Below are 19,984 nucleotides of genomic sequence, written 5' to 3' on the forward strand. Positions count from 1 at the left end.
TGAAGTTCTTTATGCGTATTGTCTCATTTCTTTGTATGCATTGAAGTCCCTGCTATCATTCTCAGGAATCCCATTTTGAATGTGATGGACACTGGGGGTGGCCTAAAGGTACCCCACCTGATCAGTTTAGGCAGATTTTCCACCACTTTGATACCACTGACTAAGGGTAAGTTTGACTTTAAAGTTCATTTAAATGTTCTGATATCAAATGTGATATAATATGTTAGAGGTGAATTTTAGAGGATTACATTTGTTGCAAATACTAGCCCAAAAAGCATGCATACATTCGTGCAGTCCTCATTCATTTACATATGTTTACTTGTTCCACAGAATGCTGTTGGCTGCTCATAGGTTTTTTCTGATTTATGCAAAATTATGAAAATATATGACTCTGCACCAGGTTGGTTACCTTTACCCTTATGGTCACCTTTCTGCGTATACCTTTAAAATCGCCAGATTTGCTAAATAAACTTCTTCAGCTGGATCGGAATAATAAAATCCAAAACTGAACTAAGCTTTTGTTTGAATATGGGCCCCCTGACCACCTGCTGACTGTAATATTAAATATTTAATGTGGGGGTTTTCAGAGTTTCTTTCTGTTTTCATTAGTGCAGCCTTCATGCTGAATGGAAGTCATTAAGGTTCATTTCATTACTGCGTTACAGAACTAAATCTTATCGACCGTGAGGATGCAGAATTTCTACAGAACTATCCGGGGATCCAGCCGCACCACGGTGTCATCACAAACAGAGATGGAGTCATTACTTTACACCCCTGTGAAAATATCTGCAGTCTAGATGGAATTAATATCAGCCAGCCCACAGAGCTTAAACTTGGTATTACACCCACAATATCTTACAAACAAATACCCAATTAAATCTCATGAGCTATAAAATATCAAGCTTTTCCTCTAGATTTCTTCCTTTCCTCTTTCACACGGAAATCTGATCAGTGATATGAGATCTCATACTTTCTGTGTGACTAGACTTTCAGAGAATTTTGTTTAATGGTTGATTGGTCTCAAACCACTCCTTATTTTCGCTCTCATCTCACATCCTTCTATATTTCACTATTTTGCTCAAGATTATTTGAACTTTAGAAACATGTAGGATGGTACACACATGCTCATTCCAATCGAAGAGAGCTATAGACTAACATTAATGGAATTTCGAGAAAGACGTTGCCCAAGATTACACATTGTTTCAAGCATTCCTTATGATTTACTCATCATCTTCCAGAGCTGTCTCTGTTTTGTGTTTCACACCCCAGTCTCTCTCTCTTTTTGAGCTAACAAACTTGCATCTGGTGTCTATCTAGCTGGATTATTAGAAATGAGTCGGTTTGTGTATCTGTGAGTCAGTTTAAGTGTAGTTGTATGTGGATATGAATATGGGGATATGGGAAAAGTGTGCCGAGGTCTGGAAGCAATCAGAGTTGCCGGGCAGAGCTCCAGCACCCCCTCCCCACGATGCAATTGGAGTTCTGAGAGTGATGAAGACCAGAGTGCCCGCTGGGCGGCAGGGGGAGGGTCTGTCTTCTCATCCTCCAACCCTCTTTCTTCCAACTTTACACTGAGGGAACTTGACAATGGAAAATATACCAGTGCGCTCTCCAATCATGAATAATAATGCAAGGTTGAGTAGAAATCATGCAAGCAAATGCACAAAAGCCTGGTTTGGATTGCTCGATAAGGGTATAGACAAATAAACCAATCCATCGGTTTTAAAGCTTTCTGCTGCTGCAAATACAATTTGGACGGCGTGCAAAAAATGGTCCTCAAGGGATTCTTAAAAGATGAATTTGTCCCACAGTAACGTATATAGTCCTATACTGTATACACATGCTATATTTGAGACATCTGTACGACTTAAAATTACAGAGGACTGTACGGTGAGGGAAAAAAGCTGGTTAAAATCAAGACATTTTGTTTCTTTTGGCTAACATATATAACTCCCATTGAAGTATGGTAATTGTTACCAGACCTAAAGTTATTTGTCATAGGGGGGTTTAAGACTATCCCTATCCTGTTTTTAATTACAAATTGTACAAAATTACAAATTACAAAGTTTTATCAACTCGATCAATTTTGTAGGAAGTAGTTCAAAAGTCGAGCATACATATGCATGAAGTTTGCGCGTCCCAGACCAGCCAAAGGCTATTTCATTGAAGCGCGTTCCCGATCACCCTAGAAGCCAGAGTGCAGAGTTCCATCCAGGCTCGTCCCCGCTGAGAGGGGGAGTGTCCGCAGACATGGCCAAGGTCTCGTAGCGCACTCAGCATCGCGTCTGTCGCGTCTTTGTCATGCAAAACCGCCCGGATAGAGAGAGACAGAGCGCGCATCACTCTTCTGTAGCGACTGCGTCAATGAGACACTAAACAAAGGTGAGTTTGATTCTTGTTAATGAAAAAAGCAATTGAACTTTGAAAAAAGTCACTTTAACGTTTTGGTGACGCTTTTATGAATAGTTTAATATAACTTCATTCTTCGAAAATCTATTTTCTGGTTCATAGGGACGCATTTAGAGAAAAGTAATTCGAAGCGTGTTGGTTTTTTACTTTTAAATGTGTCAATATGTAGCTTTACAAAGATAGGTAAAAGTGTTGTTTAGGCACAGGGATGGGACTTTAGACCGACAAACACCAAATAACACAGATCAATGCTGTTTAAACAGAGATGCAGTGCGCGTGCGGCTGTCCCATAATCCTTATAATAAAGCGATTAGCGGCGAAGACAGAGCAAACAGCCTGACTGGTATCATGGCGTGTGTCTGTTTATTTAGCTGGTTTAGGTCATTGTCTGGCATTCAGCGTGCACAGTTTTATTCTGCTGTGTAACTCTGACGTCCAAGTCCATGTGTTTATGTAACAATCAAACTGCCAGAATATCTATTCATTGAGAGATCAAGGGTGGGCTTGATCCTACAAACATTTGCCATAGTAACCGTGTTTTGTGCCAAAGCACTACAGTCATTGATGCAACAACAAAACAAAGTTAATGTATTAGCCACTGTTGTATAAATGTATATAGTTAAGCAAACATCCGGACTGACTGTTATTTAATGTTATTTATTTGTGAAGATGTGGTATAACTTTGTGTTTTAATTTATGGGTTGGTGGAAAAAGAGGTGTGAAGCATTTTGCCAAAGTGTTTGGATTGTGGTGAAGTTTATAGATTTTTTTACAGAGAGCTTAAAGATGGAAAACTACGATTAGTTTGAAAACACAACCCTTTTCGTTCTCTTTAAACAATCTTTATCACTTTTGCAGGGGCCTCGTGCTGATAGGTTGACAAGAACTGCAAATCATTAGACAGAGAAAGACGTGTGAGTGTAAAGCTGGACTTTCAGTCTTTTCCCAAAGCCGTGAACTCAAACAAGCTATTAAACTTTAGAGAAGTAATTACTTTACGTGATACTATTACACAGAGATATAGTACGTCTCCAGTTTGAGGTTCAAATGATGTGAGTTAGCTAGGAAGGCTGGGTGTCCATGTGTCTGAATGTTAGTGTCTGCCAGTGATGGAGAGAGTGTGAGAGACACATCGCAACAGACTTGAGAATTTGGCACATGCAAGATAACAAATCATTATAATAACATATCACAACATTTCAGCTGATATATATAACTCCTTTCCTTCTCACTTCACTTCGCCGCCTCCTAACAACACTGTTTTAATTACAATGAAACAATCGCTAAGCAAGTTAACAGATTGCAACTACAATTATTACCAGATGGAAGATGAGTGGAGAATGGTGTCCCTGTTTAGGCCTCTCCATCGGCACGGGACAATCGAAGTGTTTCTCTGTTGGTTTAAAGAGAAGCCAGAGGTTTCTCAGGTGGCTGGAGATGGTGAACTCATGGTGAAGGATTGTGTCGCAGACAGCGTAAAACGATCCCTCACTTCCTGTGCAGAGTCCTCGTAAGCAGCCACAGACTGCAGGAGTGGGCTGCTGAGGGATTCGCATGTCTGTGTTTATGTGTGTTTCAGGAATCCCTGCGTGCTTACAACATGCTTTCTGTGCTTTATTTGATTACACATGGGATGTTTACAGATCACATAATTCTTGCTGTACAGAAGGCATCGATTTCTATTCTTTGATTTTCTACTCACCAGACATACAAACACATAGATATTCAAATGTTCCAATGAAGACCTCTAATGTTTATATAAAGCTAACTTTAAAAACGCTACCATAGATTTAGGTCAAAATCGTTATTTGTTCATTTATAAGAGTATTTTTAAAGATACACTCTTAAAGATCCAACGTATCATTTTTTGAGGGATCTATTGACAGAAATGCTATTTAATGTATATCATTTAATGAACCTGTCTTCAGAAATTTAAGAAATGCAATTTAATGTACATAATTTAATGAACATGTCTTCAGAGGTGTATAAAGACCTTACACAATGAAGCGTTATGTTTTTATTACCTTAGAATTAGTTATTTCTATCTACATACACCGCAGGTCCCCTTAATTGGAATTTGACTTGTTGTTTCTACAGTAGCTCTAAACGGACAAACTGCTACAGAGCAAGTTTCGCTTCAGGACAAAAGCAAAAATACGACGACATCTTAGTCCTGTGTCAGCCGCCATGGTGCTTCAAAGGGGAGGGGTGCAGTGAGCCGTTGGTTGCCGCTAAAATCTCTACATTTCTCCTTTAAATATAAAGGTTCTTCTGCACAATGCCATAGAAAAAACATTGTTTTATGAATGGTTCCATAAAGGGCCCTTAACAGCCAAAGAACAAAAGGTTTTTGTTGTGGAACCGAAAGAAAGAAATGAAAGCACCTTTATTTTTAACAATATAGATTTAGTCAGATTAAGCTAATGTCTGGGGAAAAATATGTCCTCGTAGCTAAGTAAACACAACAGACTCTGAAGTAAAATATAAGATCAGACTAGAGAGAGCGAGAGGATGTACCCCAGACTTAAGAGGAAAATCAATCTTGTGGATTTAAGTCCTCGAACACACAGACTGGTTCTGAAATCTGACCTGTTTCTGGATCTGTTTTTCCACTTAATCTAGACTCCGTCTATGTCTCTTTCCATTTCTCGCTCCGTATGTCTTACTGAGTTAACGTAAAAAGGGAAAGTGTCTTAAAAAGGGACAATATTTGTGTTGAAAATTCCTCTTTAGAATAGTTGTATGTAATTTTATTCGATCATAACACTAGAGCTAGAATGAATATGTACCAGCAATGTCTGAACTCATGTTTTATTAATGCTTCATATCCTTACAGTGCCTAGAACTCAAGCATGTTTTAATTGTAAAATTACTGTGTGTGTGTGTTTTGGTTCTCCTCAGGGTGCACTCTTTGTCCGGGTAGATCTTTTTTCTCGTTTTAACCACCCAGAAGAGGCTAAACGCATGAAGAACATGCTGCCGGATAAGACTGCCCTGTCCCTTGGAACGGGTGAGCTAGATCCTCCTCCACATTCCCCCATTCATCTCTTGTTTTGAATCCTCTCTGCTGTCTTTTCTTATAAACAAATGCCTGCAGCCTAATAGAAGCCGTCCATTACCATTCCTTACCGTTTTAAACACAGGAAGAGCGGAAATCAGTGCCATCTGTTCATATGTTCCATTTTGTTTTTGTTTGCTTGTTTATTGAACATGTAAATATCCTCATTAATCTCATCAATGATGTTTTCTCTTCAGTCTCTTTTAAACATTACCTGGCACTTTTTATAAACACAATACAGAATAGAAACAGAGCGATGTGTTAACAAAGTGCCAGAGAAAGGAGGCACCTGATGTTTTTTGAAGGTTTTGGGGATGTGTGAATACAGTTTTAAGTTTCTTTTTTTTAGCAAACAACACTGAACAAGCATTTCAGTTAAATAGACAAAATGTATTATTTCTTTACGAATGCTTACAAAGACAACTTTAAAAACAACACTAGTTTTAAATATGTAACACATTTAATAGACCTCACAGCAATAAAAGTGAGATGCTTTAAAAAACAACTGAAAACCACATTCAACCATATTTATGGAATGTGCCATCTCTGCTTTTTTTCTATCTTTCTTTTTCTGTATTCTTTATGTTGGCTGAGAGACCTTCAGTCAATACGGTCACATAACCGCCATGTAGCCACAGCTGTACAAATGACCTTGCTCCGTTGTACATAAATGACAACGTAAAATCTCATCCATATGGCTCCAGGTCAACCTCTTAGCTCAAATGATTTACAACCCAAAACGTAGATAAACATTCTGGAGTACAGGTGGTCCGCTAGTAAGTAAGTATGTGTGTGTGTGTGTGTTCTGATGGAAACCACCACAGAACCCACAACCAAACAAGCCAATGTAGTTCCGACCCCACATCTTTTTCTCTACCTCTGTGCCAGAAACTACAAACTACTGGCATCGCTTCTTCCATTTTTAGTAGTTCTTTCCCCTTTACAACTCAAGGCATCCATATTTGTGTGGGTTGCAATTTGTATGAGAAAGCATTTTTAGATTAGAATCTTGTGAACGCTGGACTTCCTACGCAATGCCAAAAACAGCATGAACATGTGGGATTGTTCTATTTATTTTGTGAGATTTTGCAATTTAGTTTGTGGGTCTATGACAGTCTGTTAAAACTAAAAGGTGCTTGAATGAGTACAACACGTATCAACGGTTTGTCATTTTAGAACTTTTGTCTTTTAATTGTGTGTTTCACTGAAGTTAAAGTCTCACTGCTGTCCTTTTGAACCCTCGTATCTCCATATTTCTGGACAATTTTTTTAGCCATAAATCAATATTATTATTCACCGGGTTTTGCAAATATTTAACCAAATCAAAAAGTGGTTGTCCACAACACAGTATTTAACTATTTAAAAAGTACAATGTTTTTCTCAGAAAACAGCGAATTTGTACAGCTGATGTTTCGGAAGGACAGCGACAATATTTTAGTAAAACATATACAGTAGTATGGCAAGTAACCCTATGTAACAATTTGCTAATGATAAACTTTAGGTTTATTTTGAAGGTTTTTTAAGTGAGGTTTTTAAAAACCTGTCAAATAATTGTTTTTAAATAGAAATGTATAAAATACCATATTTGAATGTCTATAAACACAAATTAACTGTTCCTTTCATTTCTTTCAGACGCAACAAAGCTTCATTCCAATGGCGGCTCATTGGCCCCGTCCAGCATCCGTGGCACTCGCTCGAAGGCGGAGCTTCAGGAGTTAATGGAGAGCTTGCAGCGGAGGAAATCGGCTCTGGAAGCCAGTTTAAAAGCTACAGCAGAACGGGGTTACATCACTCTATCCCCACCTCCCAGTCCCCAATCAGCTTCCAGCTATCCACAGGAGCGCCCGCCTCTTTCTCTCAGAGTCCCCTCCCCTTACACGCCCACCAGCAGCCTGAGCATGCCCCCCTCCCCCCACCAATCGGACCGGCCCTTAAATCCAGTCCCGAGCCAAACCCGTATACGACACCAATCACAGGATAACCTGTTGCTTTGCCATTCACCTGACGCTCGCCAGTCCAACCCTACCAGCTCGCTCCTCACCATGTGGAATTGCTCCACTTCCTCCTACATGCCCGACGCTCCTCCTCTATCTCGCCGGGGTCCAAGTGGGGCAGCCAGCATGCCCTCCAGCCCACGCTTGGGCCGAAGGCTGTTCTCACGAGACGGGGAGTCAGCAGTGGAGCCACCGCTCCGCCAGAGGAAATACTCCACCGGTTCCCTGAACGGCCTTGGAGGTCATAGCCGCTCTCTGCCCAGGTTGTATCGCGGAGACACTCCTATGTTGTCTTTGCCACCCCGTCGCACAACCAAACCACGCCGTAGCCTTCCGGCCACGGAGAAACCCCCCGATGTGACGGTGATAGCCAGTGTGCCCGGTAACTCTCGTAGGGCCAGTCTCTGTTCTGTGGGCTCTGCGCCATGTTTGGACCTGGGCGTTGGAGAGAGGCGTATGTCGTTTGGTAAAGGAGGGCTGGGGCCTGGCATGGGGCAGAGAAGGGGTAGTATCAGTTCGCTGAGTGGGAAAGAAGAGCTACACGATTATCATCAGAGACAAAGAGATGAGAGACTGAGAGAACAGGAGGTGGAGAGACTGGTAAGCAGACATGGTCAGAAATAAAAAGTATTTAAACATTTTTTTATAATTGTGGGCAGAGGTCGATGTTCTGACACCTTTTTTCAATCCATTTCAGGAACGACAGCGTCTGGAGACCATCCTGTGCCTGTGCTCTGAGTTCCGCCGGTCTGATCTCAGCCGGGTGGAGACTGACTCTGGCGTCTCGGCTGTTTCTGACCTGCAGAAGATCAATCGAGAGTTGGAAAAGCTGCAGGTCTCGGATGACGAATCCGTGTTCTCAGACTCTGCAGGAGTTTCTGTTGAGAGCGGGTTTGTGGGGAAGAGTCGAGGAGAGATTGTGACCCAGAGACATCAGAGACTAAGTGGACACAGAGAAACGAGACCCCAGTCGCCCACCACCTCCCTGCGGAGCTCAGCACCTTCACCATCTCCACACCTCCGCAGCAAGGTGAGACCGCACACTGCTTGCCTGTGGTGTGAAAATGTAATTGTGGGTTCAACTTCTTATTTACCATTGCTGATGTCAAACACTAAAATGACTTGCTGGTTGAACTGTCATGTATTACCCCACAATCAGAATTAAATAAAAAACTCATTCATTACTTTATTCATTACTGTAATGAAAAATATTACAAAAGCTAAAATAATGTGAAAAAGCTGAAATCCGTAACTAGTAAAAATAATCAAAACATATGATTCATGAAATTAAAGCAAAAGGTAAATTCTGTCATCATTTACGCACCCTTTTGTTATTGTTAACCGAACCATGGCAGTACCCATTCACTTCTACTGCATGGACATTCTTAAAAATATCTTCTTTTGTGCTCTTTAGATTTTCTTTAGATTTTGATTTAGTTTTCATTTTTGAGCGAACCATTTTTTTTATGTGTACTATGATGTCACCTAACCGCCCCCTACCTTTATTCACAAAGGTATTCTTATAAGAATGATTTGTAATTCGAACTGTGGGGATCAGTTTCATGGAAAGTGCCAGTTTGATGTTGCGGGACTTCAACCGAAGTTGAATAAGATAACCTGCAGTTTTATGTTTCAAACAGAGATGGCGATAAAGAGGCAAAATATAGATTACCACTTCAATAATACATTATCTCAATTACAAAATATTATAGATACATAGTGATATTTGTTGTACGGATTTCTAAAACAGAATACATTTAGCAATTTGAATGATTTATTTATAGTAATAATTTGCTTTGCAATAACTTGTTTAATGTGAAATATTGACTTTTCAACTTGAGACTCCATTGACGTCTGTTCCAAACTACACTATTAGCTTTTGTCATGATATTAGTTCTTACTATAAATACCAATCTCAAATTCGTAAATATGATCTCCACCTGTTTAAATCTAAACCGACTGTCTGCAACTGTGTACTCAGTATTCCAGACGGAGTTCATGAGGCAGTGGAAACTATGTAGTTCTCTGGGATTTCAAGTATGCAAAATAGTTAATGCCTTGGAATCTTTATACCTGACACACTGTCTGTTTATCTCTTCTCTAATTGTCATGTCAGCATGAACTTTGACCATTTATTTTGTAACACGCGGATCCACACTCAATTGACATTTACATTTAGAGTAATTTAGCAGACGCTTTTATCTAAAGCGAACGGAAAGTAGAGAAGAAGTAGAAGACTGTACTAATGGGTCAGATGTTGACGGAAGTGTTTTAGCCGATTCTTAAGGACCACTACAGAATCCGCTGATCATGTGGCATTCAAGAGTCGTGGAACACATCCGGAGAAAGTGCGTTAGAGTGATTTTTTTCCCTTTGTGGGACGGCACCACAAGACGTTGTTCGCTAGCTGAGCACAGGAATTGGGCGAGTATCCCTATGAGTCCTATGTCTGTGTTTAAAACATAAGGTGCCAAGTCCAGTGCTTGGGGGAACGTGTGGAAGCAGTGTTTTTCTATTGGATAGCTATAATGACATAACGGTATGTTAGAGTTTAATAGACTTTCTCAGGAGACGGGGGCAGTTATTGCCTCTCCTGCTATAGGAGAAGAACAGGAAATGACTCTATTCCCAGTGGATATGGTGTGCGTTTTTGCTATATTTTTTGTGCAAATACAGTGTATGGAGATTGAGGCATTATAAATGTGGTTCATATTATTCCAGTCATACATTTCAAGTCTTCTGAAGCCATATAATAGCTTTGTGTTTCTTTTAAGTACAACAGAAGAAAGAAAGGCTGGTTGGAACCACATGAAGGTGATCATGTCAACATTTTCCTTTCGGGTGAACTGTCTCTTTAAGGGATAGAGATTATAGTTTTTTTCCTTTTGGTTTGTCATCTCCTTTTAAGCAATATTTCTTTTCACAAAGTTACTATTCATGACCACAATCACTTTTAAACATATGCAGAATATTCATGGGCTCATCCGCTGGAGGATATTTTTGGTGAATGGTAATGTCATGGAGATCAGACACTTATATCAGAATGAGAGTATCAGACAGAGACGGCTCTGTAGTCTTCCATTTGTTGATCAGCTACATTCCTCTGTGCTGTCATTGGAAAACTCGTGGCCTCAGAAACTGCCAAGTTAACAATCCATAGCGATCAGGACTGTGTAAAGATCTCATGAGGAACTGTAGAGTTCAATCTCATATCAGTATAGCAGATGATATTTTACTATTTAAAAGCTCTGTTACATCAATCAAAAGGAAGTATAATTCAAGTGAATTTGTAAAGTATTTTATTAAGTATAAGTTTAAAGTACAAATATCAATGTACTACTAGTGCACTTGTAAGCGTATACTATTTCAATACTACATGGTACTAAACAGGCCCACTTTTTAGTTTATAAAAGTATGCTAATAAATAACAATCATATAAATCGTATAAAAGTAACAATTGTACTTTGAGCAAACAACTAGTTAACAACTACATTTTCGTATCTTTCACTAAGCTCATAGCAGTACTGAACGTTTAATACTTGTAGCGCATGTTTTACTTTATAAAAGTAAAATAGTGCTTAAAGACTTAAAAGTATTGAATATGCTGCTCATTTAAAAGAATAAACACACTACTAGCCAAGTATGCACTTCGAATACTTAATCAATGAATACTTAAAAGTGAAATTGAGTGCAAGTATAGGTCATAGTTTTTCTGATAGTAAAAGTCATCTATACTGTTATTTGAAATGTTTTAAGTACATAAAAAGTAGATTGAAAGCAAATTATTTAAGGTAAATCCTAGATAAGATTATGGATGATGTAATTTTGTTTGGGAGGGGGGTCAGTAAATACAATACCTTTATCAAAGGGTTTTATGACAGTGTCGATGTCTAAAAAAGTGCTGGATATAAACTTAATAATCTCAAGGTTTGTTGTGTCTTTCTGACAGGTGTCTGAAGACATGCAGCTGCGACAGGAAGTGACACGTATAGAGGAGGAAAGAATTCAGGTGCTTAACAACATTGAGGAACTGGAGCAGAAGATCAGAGATCTGGACACACAGATGGACGAGTCGCTCAGGGAGGTCTGTTTGCTCAATGCATTTTGATATGTATAGACGTTTACATGTATTGTGTGTTAGATGATTGTCTTCAGGTCTCTTTATTTATCAGCCTGTAAATAACATCTTCAATTTGTTTATTCTCTATTGAGAAGCTTAAAGCAATAAACTCCTTTTTCCATAGATGGAGGTAGAGAGAGCTCTTCTGGATGGGGAGCAGGAGGCTGAGCACGCTCAGCTACAAAGCGACAAGGAAATGCTGGAACAACTCAATGAACAAATATGCAACATGGAGAAAAGCACTCAAAACAATCAGACTCAGGTAAACACAGCAGGTTGTCTGGCAGATAAATATTTACACGTTCTCAAAGCTTCAGTACCTAGTGTCTCCAAATAAGACCCACTAAATTGACTTCTTCTTATATCTTTTCACTATTTTACCTTTTTCTTGCTCTAACCCAACCTTGCACTTTCTCCATCGCTTTCTTTGTCCATCGTGTTTGTGTTTGTCTGCTCTGTGTGTCTTTACATTCACATACATCACTACGTTGGCTGCCGTGCTGTAGGAGAAAGCCCTGTTGGAGGCTGAAAGAGTTAAAATAGAGAGACTAGCTGAGCTGATCTCAGAACAGAAGACCCAGTTGGACACCTGTCCTGAAGCATTGAAGGAGCAGCTCCACAATCAGCTTTCCAGGGTCAGTCAGTTACCACGGTCTACCTTGTACCTGCGCCCACCTGTGCGGCCGACTATTCTGCTTCCTGTTGTCCTCTAGATCACCATTGACTCTCTCACAAAGACTTCCTCTTGTTTCTTTGCTCTTTGCAACAGTTCTGGAAAAAAGATTTGTACTTGTCGGTAGGCCTTTTCTTCTCTCTGTCTTGACTTTGCTTGTTACCAAGATTTTGCAAGAGAGATTATTGCTCGTCTCTTTTCCGTGTACTGTGAGTCATTGAATTATGGCTGTTTAGTTAGTTTACTTTGGAGTTGCATGTGATATAAAGTATGTCATTTAACTTAAGTGTTGTTGATAAATCTTGTGTGTGTTGATAGGACAACGAAGCTTTGGAAATAGAGACAAAGCGTTTTGAAGATCTGGAGTTTCAGCAATTGGAAAAAGAAAGCCGAAAGGATGAAGAAAAGGAGACTCGGACGCAGCAACTCCTCAGAGAGATTGCTGAATATCAGAGATCGCTCGTAAATCGCAAGGTGTGTGGTTTTGTGTTTTCATTTTTAACCATCATATGTTCACATGTGACCACATTTATCATTTGGTGTGGTCGGCAGGATCTATCGAGAACATACAAAGACCTTTTTATAATTTCATTTTCCTTCTGGCCATATGTCATCATAATAGGAGAGGCTTCTTACCCTGAAGAAGCAGTCAACTCAGATTACCCAGCAGGCCCAGCGGGAAAAAGAAAACTTCTTAAAGGAGAAGAGCAATCTTATTTACATGCTTCAGAGGGTGAGTTTATGCTTTCAATGAACAGTCGGCTGAACAATATTACAAATGTATCTATTTGTGCCTTGTATGATGTGGCAGACCAATCAAAATCAAGTATTTCAGAAAACCATGCATTTAGTTTAAATACATGTGTTCTGCTAAACTAATCTCTCTACAGGAGCGCGAGAATCTGTCGTCTCTAGAAAGGAAATACTCGGAGCTTACAGGTGGTCAGGCCTTTCCCCTTAATCCTGTGTCCATGAAGGAGGTACGTTAACCACAAGCTCCTTGCTGTTTGTTTGAGAAAAGCAGTAACATATTTACACTCTCTGTCTAAATGTTATAGCACTTTCGCTCTTTGGAGGAGAGGAGGCGGAGCAATGGCAACAAGGAGGGCGGAGCTCTGCTGAGTGTCAACGGCATTTCCCGTAAGAGAGAGAGGCAGAGTTCCGGGACATTAAACTCTACTCTTAATCGCAGTCTGTCTCCTAAGGTCAGAAGACAAATTCGCAGCGAATACACATTGGGTGTCATCTTTAAATAACTTGAAACAAAGTTCAAATTGCAGCCGACAATGTTTTCATGTGGAAAGGGCTGCTAAATATCTCCCTCTTTATACTTTAATCCTGTAGCCCCATATGCCACTGTCTCAGAGCTCAAGCTGTGGTAGTGTACTGCCTCGAACCCTCTCCGCCACCTCCCGTGACCTGGACACCCGCCGCTTCCTCAAAGGTAACACCAATTCATCATCCTCACGGCGACATCTTATTATGTTTTCAAGTGATTTTCAACCAAACCTTTATGACTTTCTTTCTTCCGCAGAACACAAAAGAAGATATTTTGAAGAAAGTTGCTAACAGTGACGGTACCCATTCATTTTGTGTGCAGTGTATAGGTGCCTGCGCTGTTCGGATACCAACTTTCTTCAAAATATCTCTTTGTGTTCTGCAGAAGAAAGAAAGTCATACAGGTTTATCTTTCTTTGGGGTAAACTATCAATTTAAATCTATTACATTTTTTGGAATTAATTTTAATATAAAATTGTATATAAATGTTTTTATATTTCATATTAATGTTCATATTACATTAATTTATATGTATTGTGTGCAATAATATACAAACATTGATGATAATTTATATATAAATCTCAAAAAAGAAAAAATCCAACGTTAATCCGCCTTTGGTCCTGCATCAGGTCAGATGTTTCTAAATGAAGAGAGGCAGAGATTGAGTGAGATGACCAATAGGGCGGTTTCTGAGTCAAACGTCTACCTGGAGCTGTTCCACTACATGGATAACGGACACAACTTCGACACAATGAGTGTGGACAGTGCGGAAAGCCTGGAAACCAGCATTTCCGCATGCTCACCTGACAACATTTCAAGGTGGGACCTTAAATTATTATGAAAAATATGTATTTTTGGTCATTTGGGACAGAATAATTTTTTTCTCCCATGTTAGAGATCTAAACATGTTTAACAAGATAACAAAATAATTGAAAACCTGTGAAAGCAACAGTGAAATCCGTTCAATCCTTGTGTCTTCCCTATATTGCTTTCTTTCTGCAGATCACAAAAGATATTTGAGGAATGTTGGTAACCCAAACTTTGCCCCATTGACTTCCATTGTATAGTCACAAAACCCCTGAGACATTTCTCAAAATATCTTCTTCAGTTACATTTTTTGAATGACGTGAAAGTGAATAAATTATGACAACTTTTTTATTTCTTGGACATTTATCCCTTAAATCAGGGTTCCTACGCATTTTGGAAAAGTATAGATTTTTATTTGATCGCATTCCAGGTCTGGATGAGTATGAAAAAAAGAAATTTGAGCATGGAGAAAATTTTTCCACATAGACCTATTCGGTTTTCTAAAATATTAAATTAAGAATTTCTGATAACAAATGTATATTTATGAAGTTTGGAGCATGTTTCGAGCGCTGCCTAAAGATCGGCGCTTGACCAATGCTTGATGGTGGACTGTTACACAGTTAGGGCTCCCCCTACTGTTTGACTAAACATGTTGAACACATGGCCTTACCATTTAGGTCCCTGACATCTGGGTAGTTTTTCCATGGTATGCAATAATAGGCTTGTGTTTAGCCTATTAAAACAATATACATTTGTAAATATTTCAAACACATCAATGAATTGTTTTTCTTAAATTCTCTTTCTATATTATTTTAACTATTTTGAATAAAAAACAAGTGTCTTTAACTTTTGTTATTTGATGTCTTTGTCTGTAGCTACACAAAAAGTAAAAGGCATAGCGTTTGTCTTTCCAAACCCAAATGCTCTTGAAAGATTGATAGTAATTTCAATTTGGCAATATTTGTATAAAATATTAATGTGTTTACTCATCATTGATTAACATAAAAAGACAGACATGGTTTAAGCAATTGTTATCTGATTTGCACTCCAGTTGTTCTAAAAGGCACATTCAAGAAAAAATAAAAAAATTAGTTTGGGACAAACTTCTTTTCGGACCTCTGTATTTCTAAAATCCTGCGTACGGCCCGATATTGAGTTATTTAATCTGACATAATATTAACATTGCACTTTATTCCAATAAAATGTTGTGCATTGAACATGTCCTGACGTATAGTTACAACAGTCCACTAATTATTTGGCAAAATATTATAATAAACATGTGAACAGTTTGATTTTTAAAATCACGACTATTTTCAGATGTTAAATATGGCCTGAAAAATCTTCTGGGAAGTCTGTATGTTTGAGTCTGGAAGAATATGGAATGGAAAATTTGTAGGAACCCTTCTTAAATGCAGCTTTATAAAGTACATCTATTATGGCATTGCAGCTACTGATGTTAACATCACATGCAAGTGTGTGTGTATCTTCATTTTGTGTGCCATTTCTGTTGTGCGAGGTTGATGTGAGTTTAAGTGCGTTTATATGTGTTTAAGGAAGCTGAATAGACAGGAATCTCGAGTGATGTAGCCCAAATATACAAGTATCCTGTCTGTGGAATTTTTATTGCATTCCAAGGCGTCTACAAGTAGCCTTTAGATGCTCTAGATTACTTTAGGTGGAGGGCTTTGAACTCAGATTTTAATGGACAACAAAAATGATTATAAAATTGACTATGTAAACCGTATTAAGACCTCACAAACTTGACATGGAAATTCTGTTTCACAAAAATCCTTTGTGTGTCTGTGCAGCACCAGCACTGCTAACATGGTGAAGATAGAGGAGATGGAGCGAATGTTGAGAGAAGCTCAAGCCGAGAAGAACAGATTACTGGAACACAGGGTAGATCTGATTATCAATGTGCTAGGATTCTTTAAAAATCGTACAGAAACACAGTATATTCATGTTTCATTCCTGATAGGAGCGAGAGATGGAGTTGCGGAGACAGGCTCTTGAAGACGAGAGGAGGAGAAGGGAGGAGTTGGAGAGGAGACTTCAGGAGGAGACGAACAGACGACAGAAACTGGTGGAGAGAGAGGTGAAGCTTCGGGAGACTCAGGTGAGAGAGGGAGAGGACGAGCGAGATTTAAATTGAATGTCAATTGCAAATTGCAAACTGAATTGCAAATTAGTCACAAATTGAAATGAATTCATAAAATATCAAGATTTCTTTTTATTAGGCAGACAAACCATCAAATAGACATTGCAAAAAGTAGTTTTACAAGTCAGTATATTTTTGTTTGTTTATTTCCATATCATAGGGTTCATTCATACAGGATGCATTCTTGTATTATTCTTTGTATTTATAACATCCCCGATGCCGAGTCAAACTAAAAACATTCAGTTCGACTTTGTCACGCTCATTCTGGTTGTTTTTGAATTTCTGGTCCTGTGTGATTCCCTCTCTCACTTTGTACACCTTTTACTAATATACAAATGCACACAGACTTATCTTTACCTGTGTGTTACCTGTCTGCTGCATAATTACCGGATTTTTTACTTTGGCATGTCTCCAGACACGACCGTTGACACGTTACCTGCCCGTAAGGAAGGATGACTTCGACCTGAGAGGTCACATCGAGGCAGCAGGTCACCATCCTGAGACATGTTTTCACCTGGCCATCACTGAGAAGACCTGCAGGGGATTCCTGGTCAAAATGGGTGGAAAAATCAAAACCTGGAAGAAGCGCTGGTTCGTCTTTGACCGCAATCGCAGGACGCTTGCATATTATGCTGGTAATGACCATAAACAAGTTAATCTGCTATGACTTCTTACGGAACTAGTTTACACCAGGGGGCAGTACTGAGCCCTGTCCTTCACAGAAACCCAGAAAGACAATGCATTTGCCACATCACTGCCATTTTCACAAGCCCTTATCCTCACATCTAATACTTAATTCAGGGGTGGTTTCCCAGACAGGGATTAGACTAGTCAAGACTAAAATTAATGTAAGATCCGTCCAAACTGAAAACAGCTTGCACTGATATATCTTAACGGGTAACTTCATCCCAATGTGATTTTTTACTCACCCACATGACAATAAACACGTTTAAGACCTCATGGCATCTTCAAAGCACAAATAAAAATATCAAAAATAACGACTTTAATCGATATATTCTCCTATGTCTTCTCAGTCTATGGTGCTGCTAAATTACTAAATTTAAATGTTTACAAGCAGACGCACGCTGTATATAAGATGATCTTCGCAAAATGTCTGATGATTTCGATATTGAGGAAGACCTGCACTTTTTTGCCCAACCGAATGCGCATGCGTCAAAGTGCTTGTCAGGTTTTACAATCTGTACCTAATTTTGACCTTTTATCAAATATGGGTGTGTGTAGACCAACTGTGTGCCTTAAGATATAATATTACTAATATATTTTCCAGATAAACATGAAACCAAAATGAAAGGTGTGATATACTTCCAAGCCATAGAGGAAGTCTACTACGACCATCTGAAGAACGCACACAAGGTGAGCTGTGACACACTGTTATATTGATTTATCAAATACAGACGTTACAGATGTTCATAAATCTAAATCTAGCTTCTCACGTTCCTCTCTCTCTCTGCTTCACCTGCTTCTGCTTCTGTTTCGTCAGAGCCCGAATCCCACCCTGACGTTCAGCGTGAAGACACATGACCGTGTTTATTATATGGTTGCTCCTTCTCCAGAGGCCATGAGAATCTGGATGGATGTCATCGTCACTGGAGCGGAAGGATACACCCACTTCCTGGTGTGAGCGGGACTCATCTTTGTTAAACAACACAAAACGGTTCATGATTCAGTCCTGCCTGGTAAAAAGGGTCCTGGTGCTGGATTTCATTCTTTCCAAAATATTTGGATTGATCAGTTGTTTGGAGGAGAGCCTCAACGAAATCTTCTGCACTCATCCATGATACAGTATATTATGCGGTGCTTAAGACAAAGGCAGCTCTTTGACTTCACAGGTACCGTTCAACAGTTCTTTCCGTGGGGAGATCCTGTGAATACGAAATCACTCGCTTTATTTCTAAAGCATCCTGGAAAGCGCAAACTGACATTATGTCTTGACCTGAAGATACCTCAAAGAAACAACAGGTCTTGTTCTTCATTGTTTATTAAAACGAGATGCCAAAGACTTCCTGATGTGCCATACAGACTATATACCAAAGGTTACCTTAACAAATTAGTATTCTAGTGATGGTACTGTTTTAATACATATATAAATATAAAAGTAGCCCCTGCTACTTGAAACGTTTTAACCATGTATCAAGGATGCACTTTTATTTTGTTCCTGTTCTTCATTAAGTGCCTTCCAAACATTTGTATCTTAAGTAAGTAGTTATATATTTAGAAAAGATTTGTAGAAGGGTATAAACAGACTGTGTTGTATTTTACAGTTATGCAGCCCTGTTGCTCAAAAAGAATTCTGGATAAATAGCTCACATATAGCACACCAAAGACAAGCTGAATTTCTATTTCAGCATGATTGAATGTAACTGCATGTACCCGTCATTTAAATAAGATTTTTTAAGGATGAAGAATAACGTAGCTGAAAACTTAAACAGGGATATGATGAAAAGCTAAATTCAGTCTTTCATCAGGTGCACTGACCTTCTATCGTTGGGTTCAATGAACGCGCAGTACCACAACTGACCAGCAGAGGGTTTCAATGTCACTTCGCTTTATGAATCTAATTCGAATTCAAGTAAAATATTTTAATTGCTTTGTTTACCAACAAATGTATATGCATATCTAAGCTTATGTATCTGATCTGATATAATATTTTTTATATATATATATAGGATCATAATTTCATTTAATATTAATAAGAATATGCTAATGGTGTGAATATTCATATTGAAAGAATAAATATGTGACAAGGTTGATTTACTAAGAAAATACGATGGTACATGTGCTGTTTGGCAACAAAACGTTGCATTTTTTGGACTGTTGTCTGAGACGAATAAGTTCTGCATGAGCCTTTCAGGATGAGCCATTCTTCACCCTGATATAAAAAAACGCCAGACAGCCATTTGTCAAAAACATTCATATAATTTTTGGAAAAACTATTAAATTAAAGTGGATAAAACGATGAAAACTAGTAATTTTACAGAAATTTTGTATTTTACAGCTGCCCTTTAGCTGCCAGAAAATTTCTGTATTTTACAGGATGTATTTTATTCGACAGTGTATGCCTTTTATGGATGGATGGAAGCAGTAGTACAAAATAAATGGTTTGTTGATGAAATAAGCTTCACAATAGGCTATTGAAGTAGCATCTTCAGATTTGAGTTGTGTTCTTTATCAGATTCATTTGGTAAAGCACATTCCTGCAAAAGCACAGCAGTGTGAGAGTAGCATCCTTCATAACAATTAGCTATTTCAAATCTATCATGATATTTTAGTATACAGCTTTTTCAGTATTTTTATAAAACTTCAGTGTTTATGGAAAAAGCAATATTTTTACTGTCAGCATGATTTGTATTCTCATTTAAATATATAAGCTAATTTACAATGTGAAATTTAATAAAATCTCTGTATGACAAGTCATTTTTATGTTGTTCATATCTGCATTCAGGAATTTGTGGCTTTGCCCTAAATG

The 19,984-nt window shown here is 38.7% G+C and overlaps 1 protein-coding gene across 4 annotated transcripts; it reads left to right on the forward strand.

Moving 5' to 3' along the window:
• Positions 1-2,230: 2,230 nt before the first annotated feature.
• phldb2a (pleckstrin homology-like domain, family B, member 2a) lies at positions 2,231-19,920 on the forward strand. Of its 4 annotated transcripts, none has more exons than XM_079449070.1 (18): positions 2,231-2,382; positions 5,311-5,419; positions 7,100-8,061; positions 8,159-8,491; positions 11,411-11,545; positions 11,706-11,843; positions 12,088-12,216; positions 12,573-12,728; positions 12,877-12,987; positions 13,145-13,234; positions 13,313-13,459; positions 13,599-13,698; positions 14,162-14,351; positions 16,148-16,238; positions 16,318-16,455; positions 16,913-17,132; positions 17,786-17,871; positions 17,999-19,920. In XM_079449070.1, the coding sequence occupies exons 2-18, from the start codon at positions 5,374-5,376 to the stop codon at positions 18,137-18,139; spliced, it is 3,213 nt and encodes a 1,070-aa protein (XP_079305196.1). In that variant the 5' UTR covers positions 2,231-2,382; positions 5,311-5,373; the 3' UTR covers positions 18,140-19,920. The 4 variants fall into 4 exon arrangements, with proteins under 4 accessions (XP_079305196.1, XP_079305197.1, XP_079305198.1 ...); XM_079449071.1 differs by having other exon boundaries at positions 16,318-16,434; XM_079449072.1 differs by lacking the exon at positions 12,088-12,216.
• The last annotated feature ends 64 nt before the right edge of the window (positions 19,921-19,984 follow it).

This window comes from Barbatula barbatula, assembly GCF_947034865.1.
Source record: "Barbatula barbatula genome assembly, chromosome: 24".
Classification (NCBI taxonomy): Eukaryota; Metazoa; Chordata; class Actinopteri; order Cypriniformes; family Nemacheilidae; genus Barbatula; species Barbatula barbatula.